This window comes from Microtus pennsylvanicus, chromosome 2 (genome assembly GCF_037038515.1).
Source record: "Microtus pennsylvanicus isolate mMicPen1 chromosome 2, mMicPen1.hap1, whole genome shotgun sequence".
NCBI lineage: Eukaryota > Metazoa > Chordata > Mammalia > Rodentia > Cricetidae > Microtus > Microtus pennsylvanicus.
Window position 1 is genome coordinate 64,364,647 of NC_134580.1, and position 23,029 is coordinate 64,387,675.

The 23,029-nt window shown below is 38.1% G+C and overlaps 1 protein-coding gene across 12 annotated transcripts in view; it reads right to left on the bottom strand.

Annotated features, from left to right (window-relative positions):
- The window catches only part of Vps13b (vacuolar protein sorting 13 homolog B), a 463,403-nt gene that overhangs the window by 432,540 nt on the left and 7,834 nt on the right, over window positions 1–23,029 (bottom strand). For all 12 annotated transcript variants that reach the window (XR_012909664.1, XM_075961199.1, XM_075961203.1 and 9 more), the window contains exons 3-6: window positions 21,922–22,065; window positions 7,149–7,269; window positions 1,808–1,975; window positions 773–954 (exon numbers count right to left, since the gene is read on the bottom strand). Coding sequence is in view for 11 of the 12 variants with exons in the window: in XM_075961199.1 (XP_075817314.1) it covers window positions 773–954; window positions 1,808–1,975; window positions 7,149–7,269; window positions 21,922–22,065 (615 nt within the window). In the remaining variant the exon portion in view is untranslated. The remainder of the gene's footprint in view (window positions 1–772; window positions 955–1,807; window positions 1,976–7,148; window positions 7,270–21,921; window positions 22,066–23,029) is intronic.

The following is a 23,029-nucleotide window of genomic DNA, read 5'->3' on the forward strand; positions in this document are numbered from 1 at the left end:
TGGGACTGAAAAAGCATGGGATAAAACCGGACTCTCTGAATATGGCGGACAATGAGGACTACTGAGAAGCCAAGGACAATGGCACTGGGTTTTGATCCTACTTCATGTTCTGGCTTTGTGGGAACCTAGCCAGTTTGGATGTTCACCTTCCTAGACCAGGATGGAGGGGGGAGGACTTTGGACTTTCCACAGGGCAGGGAACCCTGACTGCTCTTTAGACTGGAGAGGGAGGAGGAGAGGAGTGGGGGAAGGGGGAGAGAAGTGGGGGGAGGGGGAGGGAAATGGGCTACACAGAGTTAGACCCAGCTCGACAGCAGCAGCAAAAATCGTTGAGCCAATAAGCTAAAGTATACGGTTAGGCTGTCATATTAAGCCTTATAAAAGGCCAAGCAAATTTTAAGGACTAAAATACAGATTACTGCTGTGCTAAGTTCTTGAGTGGTACTGCAGTGAAATCTCAGAGCCTTGGGCTGTGTTTTCATATGACATCCTCAGGCTATAAACAAGGTAAGGACCAGTAATAGCCAGCAAGACCAAAAAGGACATTCATCACTGCAGAAGAGGTTGCCTCCAAAATATCTCTACCAGAACACATTATATAAAAAATTCAAAATGAAAACTAATATATTTAACTTTTTATAAAAACCAAATAGTACATATATTGATGAAGTTCATTTTTACTTTGGAGATTTTCCCTTATAATTACAATGCACAAGAACCAATAAACAAAATAAAGATATGTAAGCAAACTACTAGAAAAAGAGATACTCACTTTAATAATAGATGGCATCTTGGAATTTAAGTTATCATATGTAAAATGAAGGCGAGTTCTGAAAGAACATTTGTATAATAAAGGATCCTGGTAAAATTCGATTTTACCACTGGCATTTCTTTTATCAAGACAAACAGTACAGTCAGAAAAATTGATAACCTTCCTCAGCACCAGATCAGTTGCTTAAAAAAGAAGAAAAAAGAAAACCACTGTGAGCAAAAAAGGAAAATGAGACGCATTTCTAAATGTATCAGACATGTGCCAATTTTATTATTTGATTAAATAGAACCTCCTCTGACTAACGAGCAGCGTGGATGTCCAGCAGAGTCGTGGCTGACGACACCCACTGCAGTCAGCACTGCAGAGAATGAGACAAGCCACAGCCAAAAGCTTCAAGACAATCAAAGACTTCCAGATGTTCCTATAAAGGTATGTAAGGCAATATTCTTGCTCTGTTTCATTAAAAAAAGCAATAAAAATACAAAGCAAATTTAATTTTTATTGGTATAACCCATTATACTGTAAAATATTGTGTATCATAGTTGAAAAACCATATGATAGGTAAAAGAGAATAAAAATTTTTAATTTTCAAAAGCAATCTAATGGTTTCTTATATTTTTGGTTGTAAGCCTAGCCCTTAATGGCTGAGCCACCCCTCCAGGCCAGTCTCATGGTTTCTTCAACTGCTTTAACCTCCCATAGTTATATGCTAACTTTTGTGGACATGCACTTTTCCCACTTCATATGCTTTATGTTACAACTACCAAAAGGTCTCCAAAAAACACCGGGCGGTGGTAGCACACGACTTTAATTCCAGCCTTTGGGAGGCAGAGACAGGCGGATCTCTATGAGTTTGAGGTCAGCCTGATCTACAAAGCAAGTTCCAGGACAGGCTCCAAAGCTACACAGAGAAATCATGTCTCAAAAAAAAAAAAATAGAAAAAAAAAAGACACCCAAAAAGGTTAAGAAATGAATGCAATTTTATCACTTACAGATAAGTATGCACAAACACTATTTTCTTGACATTTACTCACCAGAAATATCCATGAATGCACGGTCCCATAATTCATCCACAGTATAGCATTCAGCAGAAGTGATGTTGACAGAAAGGACGATATCATCTTCAACATATTTCAGTATTAGATTATTTATAACAATGTTTACATTATTTACAACTCGTCTAATCAGACTCTGCACGTATCCTACAAAGTAAGGAAAGGGCTCAATTAGCTGGCTGTAAGTCTGCAAATACTCTTAAAATGCTGCTAAACAAAGTATGTAAAAGATGACTATTGCTAGAATATTCTGTAAAGATGAAATTAAAGTTTAAATAAACTAGACTAGCAGACAGCCCAACATATACTTTTACTAAAAGACACTGTAAGGAAACATGAACATGAACATATACTAATCCAGAAGCCATATTTAATAATGTTAACACTAGATCCCACACAAGGATCACTGTTTTACAGACATACTTTGTCTGGTTTCTGCCTGTTTTGTCAACAGTTGGTATGGCGTCACATACCTACATTCCCAGTTGTCCTAGAGGCTGAGACAGAAGAAAGCAGAGTTTCACAGCTTCATAACAAGAAATGATCTCAAAAATCAATTAACAAATTAAAGTACAGCAATGTTACTACACCCTGACTGTGTTTGAACAGCAATATCTAAGACACATGGTAGAGGAGAAACACGGGTTCAGGACTCGCTAACGTGTAACACGGACACATGGTAGAGGAGAAACACGGGTTCAGGACTCGCTAACGTGTAACACGGACACATGGTAGAGGAGAAACACGGGTTCAGGACTCGCTAACGTGTAACACGGACACATGGTAGAGGAGAAACACGAGTGCACAAGAAGACAGAGAGACAGCTGAAAGAACATTACGGAGCACAGAGCTGCCAGAGGACAGCAGCAGGCTGATCTCTGGGGTCTACAATCAATGCTGTATGGTGAGACACTGTCCCGGGAAAGTGGGGGGAGGGAATACACGGGCTGAGGAGATGCTCCAGTGAGGAAAGTGCCTGCCACTCAAATATGAGACCCTGAGTCCCATAGAAAATAAAGTGGTGAGCAACAGAAAAACAATGTTCAGTGTTAACCCCAGGCTACTGTGTGTGAACATACCTGTACCACGAATGGATGTGTGTGAACATACCTGTACCACGAATGGATGTGTGTGAACATACCTGTACCACGAATGGATGTGTGTGAACATACCTGTACCACGAATGGATGTGTGTGAACATACTTAGACTGCCCAGAAGTGAAAGAAGGAAAATAAAGAACAAAGGAACAGGATAGCAAGATGTCCCAGGACGTAAAAGAACTTGCCTCAGAAACCTAGCGAGCTGACCTGGTGATCCACATGTGGGAGGAAAGAGCAACTTCAAGCTGTTCTCCATACATGCACTATGGCACAAATGTGGACACACACATGCATGCATACACAAAAATAAGTCTTTTTAATCCTACAAAACTAATGGTATTTTATATATAAAAAGTCAAAGGGCCGTAACTGAAAATAGTATATTAATATGTTAATAGAATATTTTAAGCTTTTTTTACACAAAGTGACAAAACAGAAATATGATAATATTAATTAGATATAGCTATAAAATGTATGGGATAGAATTTTTCCACCTGAAAATTTCAATAGAACATTTATAATAGTAAAAACAGTAATGCATCAAAACCTTGATGTAATAAAGGATTGTCAAACAATTTTGTCACCTATACTGAAAAAATTAAAATCATTCATATATTATATATAATATGTACATATTATATAAACATATTGTTCATATTACATATATTATATCATAAATATACATGTATTTGTATATAATATATTATATATTACATATTTATATCTTTTAATTCTATAAATTAGTAAGAATCCCTTAAGGAAATAAAGAGATGTATGCAAAGATTTATCTGCCTATATGCCAAACTATTTTATAAAACTGAAAATGAAAACATACTAAAGAATAAAAGATTAGTTTAGCAAACTATAGAAAAACTACTACTACTCTACTATATAGCACTGATCTTCTTTAAAAAAATTATAAAATACAGTAATGTCCTGGAATAATGCTATTAATAGACCAAGAAAAATTTCAAGTAACCAAACAATGTGAATGTGTGTGTGCATGCGGCCGCAGAGTAAAGTGAGGCTCCAAGTCCAAGAAGTGTAATTCTAAGTCTCCATCCATCTCTCCCAACAAGCACAGCCATAAAACCTACAAACACACACAGAGCGACAGCTACTTTAGCTCTCCGAAAACAGTAAGCATGGGTAGGGCAGGAACATAAACATCTTAGAAAAGACTTTAAAACAGCAAATGTGAACTCAAATCATCAGTAATTACATCCTTATAATCATATGCATCATGGTCAGAAAGGGTGGTCCACAGGGTGGTATGGCCTGTAGGAAATTTGTCAGGACCACGGTTTTACTGGCACACAGCCACAGTCGTTACTTTACTAATCGTGTGTAGCTGGTTTCACAATATTCTCAGAAGACTGACAAAAGCACGGCTTACGTGGCCTTAGCGGCCTATCACAGAAGTGTTTGCTTGCTATCGTGCTACTGATGATCAAAAATGACTAAGATATAGTTTCTAATCCAATGAATACATAGTTTTGAGGTTAACTAAACCCTAAATAGGGGAGAGAGAGAGAGAGAGAGAGGGAGGGAGGGAGGGAGGGAGGGAGGGAGGGAGGGAGGGAGGGAGGGAGGGGGAGGGAGGGAGAAAGTTGTAATGCGTCTGTACTACTCTACATAGTGAAACAAATTTTATCTCTGAGCATCCTAGCATACAATTAAAGTAGAAAATTTAAAAGAGAAAATACTTTGTAAAAAAAAGTGTAAGTCAATTAATAGACTCTTATCTGAAGTCAAACCAATACTCTTTAAGAATATTTTAAAGAAAAAAATCCTTCAATAAAAGCCAAACTCTAATTCAGAGAATACAGAACTGAAGGGAGACATGGACGCATCTTACACCAAAATAAAATACAGAAACCTGAGCTAGTGCGGCCCTCAGTGGTACAGTGTTTGCTTAACCTGTGTGAAGCTTTGTTTGATCCCCAGCAAAGGAAAAGAAAGGGGGGGGGGTGAAAAACAAACAAGAACAACAAAAAACAATATGCAAAGAACATGGAAAGCAGAAAAAACGGTAAACATACAGGGAAAACAGTGTCTCAGAGGAGCTGAGCCTAGAACTCAAGACTCTCATCACCACAAAAGACTGCTCTTGGACCTCTATAATTGACTTAAAGAAAATACATATGCTGACCTTCACCCAGTCAGAATGACATCAAACCCTAGCCCAAACACACACACACACATGCACACACGCACGCGCATGCACACACACACACACACACACACACACACACACCTCAGCTCTCACATTTACTACACGCTATTATCTTAAGGTTTTCTATCCTGAGATATTTGTTTTTTAAAATGCTTATTGTGACCCAATAAACTGCTTTAATAATGAATTAATCATCGGTCAAGACACACAACTGAAAGACTGTTCTAGATACTGATTCTTACTCTTTGCCTGTTAGAAAGCTATTTATTCAGGGAAAAATGCCTATATTGACAACACCAAAACCTTCCTTAAACATCACTTCTGGAGGATCTGGCAGGGTGTTTCCATAGTGAAGAGCACTGGCTACTCTCCAATGGAGCCCAGCCCAAATCTTGTAACTCCAGTCCCAGGCCCTCTTCTAGCCTCTGCAGGCAAAACATTCATAAAAATGTTTAAATGTTAAAGTTTTAAATCATTTTCGAATCCAAACAAATGTTCCAACTTAAAAACTATAACCACAGAGACATACCTCTGCCCAAAGAAAGCTAGAAACAGGAGTCTACCTCTACTTTGAAAAACAAAAACAGGGCAGAATAATAGCAATAAAGGTCATTCTTTGAATAAATGATCACTGTCAGCTTACCCAATCAGATTCTCAAATCTTCTCTTTCCCCCTTTAGCAAAAATTAACTGTCCTGACTTCTAGGAGCTAGTGGATCTAGTTGCTGCTTAACAACTTCCTAGCTTCTCAGACAGGCAGGAAGCACATGTTAAGCCACAAACTACCTCAAGCTGCCCACGTAGAACACAGCTGTTTTTATGACACTGAAAATTACCCAACTGTCATAACTCTACCAGTCTAAATCCTAATGCTGACTCTAAAAAGTCATTAAATATCTAGAACCCAAGTTCACAAATCAGCCTTAAAATTGTTCTATCTGAAGTTAAAAAAAAATAACAAGATTTTGAGGTTTTTCTTAAGAAAAACAAAATATGCAAAAAAACTTAATTTCCCTTAAACTGACAGAAGAGAAGAAAGATATAGGAAAAGAGGAAGCAAGAGAGACAGGGAAAGAGCAAGAGACAAGTTTATACACCATGGGTGATGCTGGAAATTTTAATAAGATACATTGTCGAATTTGAAGAAATTAAGCTACACATTTAATAAATTAGTATAAGCTACCAGTCTAACTTGACAATTTTTCCCAAAGGAGTGACTAGTAAGAAGTTGAGAAACTTCTGGAAACATTGAGGAATATCGTGTGGCTCCTTCTCTAGCCCAGTCACTTGGTGAGACAGGTGTAGCAAGCATCATCACCAAGCTGCCCATAGCACGTGCAAAGGACTCTCACTTCAAGGGCACCAGGAACTCTGAACACATATTTGAGAGTGGCAGGGCTGGCAAAATGGTGTGTCTAACTCTTTCCTCTGATGTTAACTGAACTAAAACTAGCAGAGAACCTACAAATGTAGCACATTAAAGCATACACCAGTCTCCACTACAACACACAAAAACATGACTAATCAAATTTAAAAATCAAAAGAAAAGTAACTGACAACTTACTTGTAAAGGCAGCAATGTGACTACAACGCTAGCAGGTAATGATCTTTCTTCATTAAATGTTTGCCTAGGAAGTGTTTGTTTGCAATTCATACCATCTTGGATGAATAAAGACATCAGGAAATAAAACAGGTTGCATCTATGGTATCTTTCAGCTACAGCTACAATATCCTATCATCTCCCTGGTAATTTGGCATCCAGTAACACAGTGACCCAGTGCCTTCTCTTGGCTCTTAGCACAAAGCAAGGCAAGAAAACCCTGAGGCTCTGCTGGGAGAGGCTTTGACTACAGCCACAAAAGACAGACCAAGTCTGACTAGGAGCCATCTGTGAGGGCTCTGGACCCAGCATGTTCAAGTCATGTGGCAAAGCACATGTGCATATGACCTAAACATTTTATGGCAGCAAATAAGACAGAAAATATATATTCTACAAACACTAACACATGGTCAGTAACAACAGTAATCTCAACGTGAAGTTACCTGGTGGCAAATCAGGGTCTGTAGGAGCAGTCTGCTGAATTCTTCGGGGTTTGACGGATGATTTTGTGTTTTCAGCAGGGCTTTGGTTGGTAGAGTTGGAACCACAGCTTTCATGCTCATCCTATTTTTGTTTTAAAGGAAAAAGAAACATTGGTCACATTCAAGGACTAGGAAATTTTGGTCAGCATATGGATTTAAGATTACTAAAAGTCAGGCTTTCCAAATTTTAGCTCTCAAAATTTATGTAACCAATTTTAAATTATACATTTGCAAACAGTACTTAACAATAACTAATTTAAGGCCTGGGCAGAGGGACTGCGGATCCCAGCCTGCACACAGCTCACCAGTAACAGTACTGCACACACCTGTAAGCCCTGCACAGACCGACCCAGAGCCTACAAGCTCCAGGTCTAGAAGAATATGGTGGAGAATGACAGACCGTGCAGCTCTGGCCTCAGGCCACACAGGCAGTGCACACGTCACGCACATACACTAACTGCTTTAACACTTCTTTCTTTAGCTACCTCCAAAACAAATTACCTGGCACTATCCAAAGATGTCTTATTTATGGCTTTACAAACCTATATGACTATTCAGAAAAATGTTTTAATGATTTCCATATCTAAACACAAAATAAATGGAAAGGAAATTAATGTTCTGTTCTACGGCTTCTATGTTAAAATTCTCATTATTTAGAATCCAAGCAGTCATCTTAGTTATCTCTAACTATTTATGTCTTACAATCTTTGCATACTATTTAACAATACTTACTAAATTACTATTAGTAGTAAATATAAAGTTTACATGGGTTTGATATGGATACATAAAAACATAAATTGTACATTTTTAATTATCTTTTTTATAAAATACAAGTGAGTATAATTTTCATGTACTAAATCAACATTTATAAAATAGTCATGTCTTCATTGGTGGACTTATTTCCTGAGATAAATTAGTTACACCTGTCCTCAAGAAGTTCAAAAATCTATCAAAAACATTAGCTAGTTCCAAGCAGTACTTCCTTTTTCTTTCTTCCTCTCTCCCTCCCTCCTCCTCTCTCCCCCTCCCTCCCTCTCCCCCCTCCCGCCCTCTTTCTTCCCCTCCCTCCCTCCCTCTCTTTCTTCCTTTCTTCCTTCCTTCTTTCCTTTTTTTAATAGGAAGATAGAGTCATTCTATTTAGAAAAGCAAGGTAAGTTACACCTTAAAACACACATGCACATAAACATACACAAATTTAATTAAATGTAAAATAAAAACAGGTATGAAAAGAGAAAAGATAGAATATTAAGGTAAGTACAATTGTCAATGCACTATTCTCTAAGAACAAAGGCTCAGCTTAAGGCGACATGCAAACGTGCAGTGAGGAGCACCAACACAGAGGGTGGATGGTGACCTCCAACCTTCACTCCCCACTCAGTAAATACATTGACATTTACAATGGAAGAAATTTAGTTTTTATTTCACACATATACACACAGAAACAATTACTAAATATGCTGATATAATTTGTAGTAGGAGTAAATAAAAGACATGAAGACCTTCTTTCAAAACTGAAATTCAGGGACTAAATAGATGACTCAGCAAATAACAGCATTGGGCTGCTTTTGCAGGGGACCTGGACACCCACATGGAAGCTCACAACTGTCTGTAACTCCAGTTCCAGGGGAGCCGACACCTTCTTTTAAACTCTGGAGGCACCAAGCGTGCATATGATAAAGAAAAAAACATCCATACACATAAAATTAAAATAAATAAAATCTCAAAACTATATAAAACAAAACTTCGGGGCTGGGTTATATGCGGCATGGATAGAACACTTGCCACCCAAGTGTGAGGACAAGAGTCTGCATTCCCAGCACCTACTCAAGAGTCAGGAGCAGCAGTCTACTTAATCTCAGTATGCAAGAAGTAGAGACAGGGTCAGCAGGGCGAGCTGAAAGGCCAAACTAGCAGAATCAGCAAGCTCCAGGTTTAGCAAGAGACCCGGCCTCATTAAATAAAGACTAAAGCAACAAAGGAAGGCACCTGGCATTAACATCTGGGCTCCACAAGTGTGCATACACATGTACCAAACACCCACCCACATGTGAACCATATACACAATACATATATATGTAAGCATAACACACACATACATTCAACAAGAAGAGAAAAGCCCTTATTTAATAATGCAAGAGAAATATATCCTAATAAAAGCTGAGTCTCTTTTACAATGCAGCATAACTTCAGATGCTGGTGGCACATACGGGAAAATATTGCCTGAAACCTCATATAAGCAAAAACCAAATTTGACATCATAAACAAAGGCAATCTGCCTAAACTTTTGTTCATTTTTTAAGATAACACATAACAATTCCACAAAACAACATCATAATTCAATCTTTCCAATGCCATCTTCTGCTAGTTGTGACTACGCTTCAGTCCTCAGATGCTAAGACTGCTATGAGCAGAACGTCACTGTAATTACCCTTCGTTCAAGAACGACCTTAAAAAGTCCAGTTAGATACTCTGCACAATATTAACATTAAAAGCACATTCATTTTTGAAACATGTTTGCCTCAAAGGCCCAGAAGTAAAACACGTTCATTAAGGAGATGTGAAAAAAAGTCTTACGTGAACAGCCAAAACTAGCATAATTATGAAAATATTTAACACTGAAACCATCTGAAATCACAGCCTGCATCAGATTGCAATGATGTCATAATAAACATTCCAGCCAAAAGCCACTCAACACTACCACAGTCCAATAAATCTGGGGTACAGGAGATGACAAATATTTTACAGCAAAAGAAAGAAGTTACTTTTATTTCTAAAATGTTATTAGAAGCAAAAGGGAATACGGCAGACTAAATATGAGTTTCCAACGAGGCTTCCTTTAAGATAAATAATAAATAAATGTGCAGTTAATAAAGCTCCTCTATAGAACAACACTGTTGTCATTGGAAAGAAAAGCAAATTTAATACATTTATAATAAACTTGAAATTTTAGTATGTATACAAATGAGCATTAATTATGGTACTCAAAGGAATATATGCTTTGAAACAAACATTACCAAATGTGTGAATACTTTTCTAACTGTGGTTAAAAACTGTAATTATATATATATTATAATTAGGTAAGAATCCTTTTGGAAATATGAATTTATTTGACTTCAATTATATTTTAATCGTCTCAATTACAAGTGGGTTTCCAATCAAAGCCTGCCCAATCCAATTAAATAAAAATAAAGCAAAATAAAATTATGAAATAAGTGTATACATAGTAAAACTGGAATTACCTCCATCATTATTTTTAAATTCCTCTTCTACTTTTTACCAGTAGATATCTCTTTGGAATATTATACGTTTTTATACATTGAAAACTTAAAACTTCAAATAAAAAAAATGTTTTCAAAAATGCTAGTCAGAATATTTGAGATAACTTTTAACCCCAAACTATTACATTTCTATCTTATTTTGAGTTTCAATTTTTCCAAAATATCTGGAGAGCATATTTCATTGCCAAAAAAAAAAGTGTTTTCTCTTGAGAATCACACAGCTATTTCTGAAAATACTGACCTTCAGTCCTCATTAAGCAAGCAAAAATGTCATTTCTTCCTAACAGAGAAATGCAGCAAATACTAAATGCAAATAGACGCATTACTTGCATTTGACAGGTCATGGCTTCAGGGAGCATGCCTGTCCCTTGGCCTTTACAGGTCTAGTCAGTGAGAAAGTGAAAAACATCAACTATCAGATTCACAAAGGTGTGAGAAGAGTGAGGACAGAAGTTCAAACAGGTAAGAGCATCGCTGTAAACAGAGCAATGAATTAGGGTACAGGAGAGCTGATGGAGAGAGAAACTGAGTGGGTGGAAAGAAAAGTGATGTGCACTTGCTTTCTGGCATCAAACTCAGAAGCAGAAAAGGACAGAGGCTCACCCAGCAGCTCTGGTCACCAAGAAACGGTTTTGTAAATGAACTAGTACAAGACTCAGGAATATTCTCCTTCAACGCCCTCTGGTAATAAGTATTGTAAGGCTCAGAACAGAAGGCAACCTTGAGAGCACCAATACCCTTCAGAACACCAGAAAAGCAGAAGCCAACGCGGATGCATGCTTGGAAGGACAAAAAAGAACCATGGGCAACAGCTTACTATTCCCCAGAGCTGAGAGAGGGTAGGAAAGATAGTGATAACCTCCCACTCATTCTTGAGAAGTTACTAATCTGTCCACAAAGTCAAAAGGACCACTTAGCAGTCCACAGTTTAGTAATAAAGGTGTAGCCACTGAAAGCATGTCTTGTGTCTGAGCTCCACACTACCTGCTTACAGACAAGAGGTTCTGGTCCCAGACAACTCAGCTGTCAGTCATTCTCAGTCTTCTTTTCAAAGACCTCACACAGGACACTGTCCCTTTCTTCCTTCTTCCTCCTCCCCACTCCTTCCTTTCTCCTCCCCCACCCCCCACCCCCGGGTACATGAGTGCAGGTGCCTTCTGCAAAAGAGGGCACTGAATCCACATGGGTGCTAAGAACTGAACTCATGATGCGGGATTCCCCTCTGCATGCTATGAATATGTTTTATTACCATTGGTTAATAAAGAGGCTGTTTCGGCCAATGGCTAACAGAATAAAGTCAGGCGGGAAATCTGAATGGCGATATAGAGAGAAGGTAGGCGGAGTCAAGGAGATATCATATAGTTGCAAAAGAAGAAAGACCATGATGCCAGAACCTTACAGGTAGGCCATAGCCTCATGGCAATACACAGATTAATAGAAATGGGTTGATTTAAGTTGTAAGAGTTAGTTAATAAGAAGCCTGAGCTATCAGGCCAAATTAATATAGTTTGTGTGTTTATTTGGGCTGGACGGCTGGGAAGCAAATAAGCAGTCTCTGGCTACAAACTCAAATCCTCTGCAAAAGCAGTTCATGCTCTTAACTGCCTAGCCATCCTTCCAGCCACCGCCCTCCCAGACTGCTCCTAACTTCTATCATGGGCAGAGGGGTGGCCTAGAAACAGCAGTGGAAGACATGCTCTAGAGCTTCCAGCCTAGAGTACAACAGCAAGAACAGCAGCAAAGGTGCTGCAAGCTACTGCAGAAGACAAGACTGTCAGCCCTGCCACAGGAAAAGGGCCAGAGATGTTATGGGCTAAGGGTCTACTGTATTAACTACCAAAGCTCAGGGCTGTACCACTAGTTACTGTTCCCAACACCCAAGTTAGTCACTGTAACACTTAACTGACAACACACCTCTGACATGAACACCTAAAAATCACTAGGCCATAGCCTGAGCTTCCAGGGCTATGAGACCCAGAGAGTTATAAGTCTCTGGCACTCAAGAGCTTGAAAATGACAGGACTCTCAGCCAGCCATTAGAAATGGCAGAAGACAGTTACCAAGCTCTATGTATGAAGCCAATAACAAAGACTTCATTTCTTGAAAGGAATTAAAACACACCTGAAAAAAAAAAGGAAAGAAACTTGACAGAATTTAGACTAGCAAGTACAGCATCACCCAATATCAATGCTTCAGGCTCTGTTCTGCCAAGGTAATACTTGTTGTAACCTTTTGTCAAGATGAGAGTTGTGTGTATGTGTGTGTGTACATCCAAAACCTTAAAATCTATATAAACACAGACACATGAAAAGTCTCTCTATAACAACATTTGATATATATTTTAATAATTTGGCTTTAACAATTCATTACCTCATTTCCCTTTCTCTAGAAAACACAAAATGACTACAGAGGTTCTAGTTATACGGATATCACAGTATCTGTTACCGTAACATTGACCTTGCTAAATTGTCCCATCATAATATTAATATAGCATAAACAGTAACTTTTCAATAAAGTATCAACTCAAAAATATATACAGACTATCTAATGTTTAATAATCAATAAAGAAATTTCTATGAAAATATTTTATTCCATATTTTTAATTTAAATGAAATTTTCAAGTAATTATAGAACTTTAAAACAAGACTTTTTATGTAAAAGGCTCGCAAACTATATAGGCTCTGTTGCTTCCACTCATCTGTGCTGCTGAGGTAAGAAAACATCACAGACAGCAGCAATTGAACAAATAAGGTCATGTCCTAAAACCCATATTTACAAAACAAACCAGGGGCGCAAGAACCGAGTCATGATCAGTATTCTAAACCATTTGTCTTCATTTAAAATGTACTATTTAAAACGTAGCTATTATTCAACCTGAAGACATTTTGTAATCTAGTGATTTGATTTTATTACCTAGGCAAAAAATTCAGAGCACAAATAAATGTATCTAAATTATGAGAGAACCTGTAAAAACAGACAGGGGTTTAGACTTCCCAACTGTGGATAGCACTGCCAAGAGAATATGGCGCTCCTCTTCCCTTAACTGAGTTTGGTAAGACAAGAGCTGGCTAAGGAAAAGTCAGATAAAAACAGGCAGAGCAGAGTGCAGCAGGGCACATCTGTAACAACACTGTTTGGAGGCAGACAGGAAGGGATGAACGCAGTCCAGCCTGGGTGATATGGGGAGTTCCAAATCAACTGTGGTTACTTGGTAAGACTAAAACTCAGAATAATCAATAAAGAGACAGAAGAAGTCCAGAAACTCAAAAAGCAAACTATAATGGTGTGGGAGGTCTTTCTTTCTATGTGTTGCTTTTATTGGTTAATGAATAAAGAAACTGCCTTGGCCTGTTGATAGGGCAGAACTTAGGCAAGGGGGTGTGGGGGGAGGGAAACTGAACTGACTGTTGGAAGGAAGAAGGCAGAATCAGAGAGATGCCATGGAGCCACCAACTCAGACATGCCGAATATTTGCCAATAAGCCACTGCCACATGGCGATATACACATTAATAGAAATGTGTCAAACTAATATAAGAGTTAGCCATTAAGAAGCTAGAGCTAATGGACCAAGCAGTGTTTTAGTTAATATAGTTTCTGTGTGGTTAATTTGGTTCTGGGCGGCTGAGATGAACAAACGGCCTCCTCCAACACTATAAATACTTCTAGAAAGAAATATACACAACTTCCCATAATCTTAAATACCACATTCTAAACATATAGGTAAGGAAAAGCAAAGATCTGTTCAACATCTGGCCAACATAAGATCAAAAAGTAAAAGCGGAAATAGATAAGTATGCAGACAAAAAAACATCGCAAGCATCTACTGACCATGCATAACTTCTAAAAGGGAGACACTGGGAGGCTAGCTGGAGTTAGCATTTGTTTAGCATTCTGAGGGCTCTGGGATGGATCCTCAGCAAAACCATCAGTCAAAAACACAAAAGCAGAGTGTTTAGTATAAAAATACAAAAAGATGTATTTCAGGTCAATTTCAACCAAGCACAGAATTACTCTCAACAGTATTAATGAAGTCAACTTATCCATTAAAGTCTTTAAATAACTGAAATAAAATCAGAAACATCAAATTATATATTATAATACTATTAGCAGGCATAAAATTTATCAGTTTTCAGATAATAATGATGTGTTTCAGCTTTGTTTCTTACGAAGGGACTTTGGCTCCTAAAGAAGAGCTATAGGAAAAAGCAAATGCATAATGTTTACTGTGTTCTTGTTTGAATTAACGAGGAATCCCTATTCAGTAGTTACAGTTCTCTAACATTCAATCTACATTATCCATAATCAGATATTATAGACAGTCATTAAGGTCCAGATATCTTTAATTTTTACAAGAAAACATGCATACTTATATAATAAAGGCTAAAAATTAAATACATGACTTATTTTGGGGGTCCATATTTGAACTGGAGAGATGGCTCAGCAGTTAAGATCACTGCCTAGTCTTCCAAAGGTCCTGAGTTCAATTCACAGCAACCACATGGTGACTCACAACCATCTGCAATGAGATCTGGTGCCCTCTTATTCAAGCATGCAGGCAGAACACTGTATGGTCAATAATTTAAAAAAAAAAGAAAATGCATTAAGGGGGGGAGGGAGTCCATCCATATTCTCCAGTAGTTTAAACTTCATCTCACTTGAATATAAGAAAATAATATTAATGTGGTGAGTTTCCTTAAAGGTGGATCTACTCTTACTGGGGTTTCCCTGATGCATATGAAAAACTTCTATTAATAAAAAGCAGTACATAAAGCAAACCCTAAGAACGTTTTCCCCTTCTAAATTGGTATTTGCTTTGCCAATGCTGAAGTAATTTTACTTACAGGAATAAAAGCATTTCTTAGCTTTCCCATAAACAAATTGACTTAGAGATTAAAACTGAGGCCAACAAGCTGGCTCCGTGAGTTAAAGCCCTTGCTGTCAAGCCTGAAGACCTGAGTTCAATCCCCAGACCCAACACTGTGAAAAGAGGGAAAGAACTCCCTTAAATTGACCTCTAACACCCGTACAAATGCCATGGCATGAATGCACCCAACACACACACACACACACACACACACACACACACACACACTCATGTGTCCATGGACAGCAACTGACGCAGGGTAAGGAGATGGCTCAGTGGGTAAAGCGTCTGACATGCATGCTTCAAGACCCGAGTTTGAATCCTCAGAACCCATACATATCCAGGCACTGTGGCACACATCTGTAATCCTAGTGGGAGGCGGAGACTGGGAAATCCCAAAGCTTAAAGGCAGACAGCCTAGCACATGCAGTAAAAACAAAACAGACTCTGCCTCAAATGAGGGGGAAGTGTCCTTTGGCTTCTACATGCACTCTACATAGTACACAAACACACAGCATGCCCAAAAACTAAAAGGATTATATATATAATATATAGTATTATAATATATATATAAGAAGACACTGTAAAGTAGAACCTGAAATCTGATTGCTAATCTTCCTAATTTGATGGGATCTAGAATCACCGTGGAAACAGATCTCTGGCGTGTCTATGAGGACTTTTTGGATTAGGTTAACTGAAGTGTAATACACAGGGGCTCTACCATTCCAAGGGATGCAGTGAAAGAGGAGAAAGGAGAGAGCAGCACAGCACAAACACTCCCTGCTCTCTGCTCTGCCTGCAGACTCAATGTGACTGCCTCCTCGCCACGTAAGCTGTTTTAGTAAAGCCTCTTGAGGCAGCAATAAGACAAATACCTAATAGAGATATAATCTGCTTTTCTTTTATAAACATATTTATAATGAAATTTAGTTTATAAAATTTTTTGAGTAAGATTAAACATAACTACTACTGAGAACTGTGCTACACATGGTGGCACATGCATGTAATCCCAGCACTTGGTAGACCATGGCAGGAGTACATGTAGAGTCATCTTCAGCTACATAGTCAAGTCTGAGGTCAGCCTAAGCAACATGAGACCCTGTATCCAAAAAAAAAAAAAAGATTATGTGTAGTGCTGTTTTATTTCTGTTTTAATAAATAAAGCTTGCCTGAAGATCAGAGTGCAGAGTTAAACCACTAGAGGCCAGGCAATGGTAGTGCACACCTTTAATACCAGGACGTGGGAGCCAGAGGCAGAAGGTCTCTGTGAGTTCAAGGCCACCCTGACTACACAAGATCTCTGCAGAAACAGATCCAGGTGCTGGTGGCACACACCTTTAATCCTCTGGGAATCAAATGCCTTTATCCCCAGCACTAGGGAGGTGGGGACAGGAGCGATATGGATGGGTGGAGAGAGGAATATAAAGGGGAAGAGACAGGAACTCACTGGAGCATGGAGTTTGAGGTTTGGTAGAGACACAGTGCAGTCTAGGCAGTCTGAGGATCGTCCTTTCAGTCTGAGCATTGGTAGAGGTAAGATCTCTAGTGGCAGACTGCTCTGCTTCTCTGACCTTAAGCTTTAACCCATAAATCTGTCTCTGGGATTTTATTATTTGTGCTACAATTATGTCATATCAAAATTGCATTATTATTGTTCTTGCTCTTTGAAGCTACTTTTTATTATAATAGGTTATCTGAGTACAAGCAATGCAGAACCATGAGACCTCACTACATGTTAACAATGAACTAACAGGTGGGCAGCATATGCTACAAGGACATCCAGGGAAAAGAGTTACTTCATGTCCTAGAGACTGCACGACCCTAACAAGAATGTGAAATTTAAAACATGAGTTGTTTGCTTAGGAATTTTCCATTTAGTATCTCCATACCACAATTGGCCACTGACAGAACTCACAGAAAGGTAAACCAGAAGTCAAGGAGAAAGACTGCATAACTCAGCCATACTAAAAAGTACATGAAATATAAATAATCTGAAACACTCCAGGACCTAGAGCGATGGCTCAGTGGTTACAAACACTGGCTGTTCTTCCTGAGGACCCAGGCTCACTTCCAGGACCCAGACAGTGGCTCATACCCACCTGTAACTCTAGTTGAGGAAACCTGACCTGATGCCCTCTCTGGCTTCTATGAGCAAGCAAAACTCTCACATAAAATAATTTTTAAATAAAAAAAAAAAACTCTGAGACAAAACTCAGTTGAGATATAAACGCTCGGTATAATTTTTAAAAACTAAAAAGAAAGTCATAACAAAACAAATAGGTTCAGAATGGCAAGACGATAGCTTAGTGGGTAAAGGCACTTGCCACCAAAGCCGAATTCAATTCCCAGAGACCACTTGCTAGAAAAGGACCAACTCCCACAAGTTGTCCTCTGACTTCCATATATGTGTTGCTCATACATGCAAACATGGACACACACACGCTATAGTTATTATAAAAATGAGTACATTTAAGGAAGAAGAAAATAACAGGCATCTAATCATCAGATCTAAATCAAGAAATTATTGCATATTGAACCTGTGGAGCAAATAGAAACAAATGGAAGCTAAGCAAAAGATGCTAGACACAACTGTCACATACCTTATTTTATGCAACATTCTAGAATATACAAACAGAGATAGAGATAGGAAGAAGATTACAGCACACATCAATAGGTACAGGGCATTTTATGAGGTGATGGAAAAGTTTTTAAACTCGACTGTGCTGGTGGTTGAAAAATACTGTGAATACAACAACCCTTATAGTAAATATAATAATACCAATCTATTAAGTTGTACTTTTTTTTTCTTTTTGGTTTTTTGGAGATAGGGTTTCTCTGTAGCCTTGGAGCTGGTCCTGGAACTTACTTTGTAGACCCGGCTGGCCTCGAACTCAGAGATTCCCCTGTCTCTGCTTCCCAAATGCTGGGATTAAAGTCATGTGCCACCACCACTTGACTAAGTTGTACATTTTTAAAGAGTTGGTTGAATATTAATTTCACCTTTCATACAGTTGTGTCAACAACAACAAAAGCATAAAAGGAGCTGGCTGGGGTGATCAGTTAGTAAAGCACTTGTCCCCCACCAAGAACAAGTGCCTGAGTTCAGATCCCAGCATTCATGTAAAAAAAGCTGGGGACATGGTGCCACACTGCTTGTAATTGCAGAGCTAAAGAACAGAGGAAGAGGATCTATGGACTTACTGGCCAGTCTAGTAAAAATCAGTGAGCCGCAAGTGGGCTCACTTTTATGGATACTTCCATTTACCTTTGCGCAAAAAACATCAGGAGAAAGTATTTGTTCATACCAGTTACAACACACAAAACAAGAACTCAAACCCAAGGCCTGGAGTTATAAAGTTTGTTACCAAGTGTGTAGCTTTTGGAGCTCTTACACAGGCTGGAAGACTTGGCCCATCACAGGAGGCACAGGCTCCCTTCTCTAACGGCAGTAAATATGCCGTGGGATATGAGAAGCAAAATTCTTGCTTCTCAGTCTTGAAATAAAGAGGCTACAGACAGAAACTGGACTATAATTATGCACGTTATATCAAGGTCATCATTGGCCAATGCTAGAAGAAATGAAGAAAATCAATAGAGTATGGTGATTCCACAGCCCAAATCAGAAATTGAGCCAATAAGGAATTCTCAAAACTCCTAAAAATGCAAGAAAAGATCACTGGAAAAACATATCCTATAACTCCAAATACTAAGGAGAGTTTACAACTGCATATATTAGCCAAAAACAAATTTAAAGCTCATTAGTTCTTCAGTGTGATATAGCGAAGCTTTGGTGTAGGTTAAAACAATTTCTTCAATCTTAATAATAATAAAGCTAATTCTATAGACAGCCTTACAAATTACTGCATTTATTAACTTTAAAGATTTTAAACATGAGTAAGTCTGGTGGCATAGGCCTTTAATCCCAGCTAGGGAGACTAAAGCAGGTGAGTTTCTATGAGTTCAAGACCAGCCTGTTCTACACAGCAAGTTCCAAGACAGAGGAGGCTACATACTGAGACCCTTTAAAAAAAAAATGGTTGAGTGGTGGTGGCACAGGTCTTTAATCCCAGCACTCAGGAGGCAGAAGCAGACAGACCCAGCCTAGTTTACTGAGTATGTTCCTGGACGGTCAGGACTGTTACATAGAGAAATCCTGTCTCAGAGAGAGAGAGAGAGAGAGAGAGAGAGAGAGAGAGAGAGAGAGATATTTTAAACATTTACTTTCTAGATGATATAAAAATCAGAATAAGTTTTAGGACAAATTTGTATTCACTTAAGTCGAAGAAATACTTTGCAAGGTTTAATAAAATAAATACATGTATATAGACAGATACAGATACATATTCTCCATCACAGAATTTAAGTGTGTAGAAAGTCTACTACTATTTTACATCACAGAATTTAAGTGTGTAGAAAGTCTACTACTATTTACATCACAGAATTTAAGTGTGTAGAAAGTCTACTACTATTTACATCACAGAATTTAAGTGTGTAGAAAGTCTACTATTTACATCACAGAATTTAAGTGTGTAGAAAGTCTACTACTATTTACAGAGCAAGTACAAAGGTTGAACACTGCCAAAGGGGTGGGGGGGGGGAGGGTGTGCAGTTAAATATACGCTATTATATTGTTAGCTCTTTAGTTCAGAGGACTTTAATAGATTACACTAGAATGTTCATAGTATGTCATGAATCAATAAAGTTCAAAAAAGAAAAAAATAGGCCAAAAGGCCAGAGGATTTAAAGACAGGGACAATGACTGACAGAGATATGACTACCACAGTAAGCAGCAAATAGTTAAATACATTACTAGGAAATCTCTAAGTATCAAAAGCAGTTTTGCATGACCAACAATGTAATCTTCACTTTATCTAACACAACTTGGTCACCTTCACATCCTACAAGTAATTACAGTGGAATACAATGCATGTTAGGGCAGCTGACTGTGACCCTGTAGGCCACAGTCACACTAAGTTCTGAACACCTCTTTCCTAAGTGGCTCTGCTGACAACAGAGCTTGAGTAGTGCTTGCAGTCAGCAGGTGCTGGGGAAGGTACTGAGCACTGCAAACAGGATGCAGCTCCCACAGAGGACTCAGCAACTGTGCATGGCACACTGACAGCAGCTAAAGCTCAGACAGCCCTGGATCATTTAGTACTGACTTTCCACGCACATGCCACCCCGTTCCTGCCATTTCAAACCCTCATCTCCCAGTCTTCTCTGCTCTGCAGCTGCACTAGAGCAGAGCTCCTCAGTTCTCACTCCTGTCATTTTTTAACTTTACTACAAACTACTAATCAAAATGTAAAACCTAAAAACAGTTTTAATACCATTAAAATGTCATTTCATTTGTAATGATTTTGTTAAAATGTTAATTCTAACCACTAGCATAAATATGAGTATTACTCTCCAGGGCTGTATAACAATAAATAATTTGTCCAAATGTCAAATGTAATTTTCAAAATTCTTTCTTGCCAAAATTTTAAACAATAGAAAACACTTGTTTTGAGAATGGTTTCTATTTATGACATTTGGCCTTTTGTTGTATGCACCACAAAATTCAGACCTCAAATACCATGCAGGGGGACATTGATCACCCCACAGTGGCTATCCACAGGGCCCAATATCAAATATTAGTTCGAGGTTGCACTGTTGTGTATTACAGACCCAACCCCACCCTGAAATCAGTTGTACTCTGTCTCTCTAAAATGTGTCTTTATAGGACATCGGCCTTCGAACTTCCACCTTCCCACTGAGGAAAACATGTCTGGGAGATTTTCCTTCTTTTAAAGTAGAGCACCACATGGGTGGTATAACCAAGGCCAGATTTAAAAAAAAAAAAAAACTTTAAGGAAGATGATGGTTACGGACTATTAATTACCAGATATAATTATAAAAGGAAACCAGGCTGAAATACCACCACAGATTTATGAACAATCTGAAATACTAAAAGTTCACAAAATAAATTTTTGTGAGAATGTAACACTGGTCTATTTTTTTCCTAGAATAAGTGAAGCTGTATATTACAGATTTAGAATCAAAGAGCACATAAACTAATAAAAACAAAAAGTATAAAAGCCCAGTGAGTTACTCTAACAAACTACTTCAAACAGAAAATAATTTTATTAGTTCATAAATAACCCTAATATCACAGAAACTAAAAGTTTTATCTAAGATAAGATTTATACACTACAACTGTCTTATAGATCTTATAAAGAATGGCATTTCAATCAATCTTGTCAGTTCTCTTCAGACTGGAAAGCAATCAGGCAACTCTGGAGCAGGGACATCCAAGTACAGTCCCAGCACAAAAGTCTACAAACCAAGGTCTTGTTTCAGAAAGCCAAATCAATAAACATCCAGTGTGCTGAAGATACAGGGAATGAGAACTCTACATCATCCCTAGTAAGGTTACAACTGACTAATCAAAATCTACTAAAATAAATAAATAAAAATAAAAAACACCCTTTAGATCTTTATCAAAATATAAAAACAGCTCCTTATAAATAATTATGTTACTTGAATGGACTTGCAGAAAGTAAGTACATAGATTTATGTGACTTTTAATAGTTAGGCTCAGCAGTTTCTTACCTGGATTCCATCTTTAAGTTTCAAGATGCATTCCATTGTATTGATCGTAATGACCACAGGCTCGGAGCCTAGTTTTGTCCATGGTACATGAATCCTCAGCTCATGAATATGGCCACTTAAAAATGTGAATGGTAACTTTAGTTCCTTAAAACAGAAAATCGTAAATAAAAGTTAGTAAATACATAAGTGTTTTTATTTTCATATAAGTTCTTTCCTTAAAGGAAAAAAATTTTTTTTAAAAATTAGGGGACATTGCTACTTATCAAAAATTAGAATCAACAGCCAAGCAGTGGCAGTGGATGCCTTTAATCCCAGCACTTGGGAGGCAGAGGCAGGCGGATCTCTGAATTTGAGGGCAGCCTGGTCTACAGAGCCAGTAAGTCAAGTACAGGCAAAGCTTTTCACAAGAAAAACCCTGTTTCAAAAAACTGGAAGAAAAAAAAAACAGAAAGTATAGGTAATAATAAACCACAAAAATGTGCTATACAAGTTACATTTAAAAAGTTATTTAAATTCTCCAGGCTTCAGTTTCCTAATAAACCAAAGAGGAACAGCCTCCCACCTGGGCACAGGGTACAGGCTTTTACAAAAGCTGGAGCAACAGCGACCACAGAAGTAGTTAGCAGCAAGACTTGGGCTACCCACAAGATACTTTTTCCTGTCTCTCTCACAATATGCCACAAAACATGTTCCCAAAGCAAGCTGAAAGAGGCTTACTTGGAGACAGAAGGCTGGCCTGACAACAGACTGAACGCCTACTGTGCTCACCTAATGATTTAACCTAGTTAAGATGTGGGCATCAACTCAAAATGCTTCCAATTGCTTTCCACTATTACCAGGCAGAAGTTTAACAAATATAAATTTTACCAAAATCACTTCATACTAATCTCACTTCTAGAGAAAATTTTTGCGGCAAATCAAAGAAACTATATTTGCTGCATCTCTACAATACTGCAGCAACTTGTAAACTGAATAACTATTAAACATACAATTTTTTGCCAACATACTTGTTTCAGTAACGTAATAAAAATATATCTATGTATAAGTAAATCGTTAAAACCAATTACTGTAGAACCATCAGACACAGATCCAAATCCTGAATCTGTCA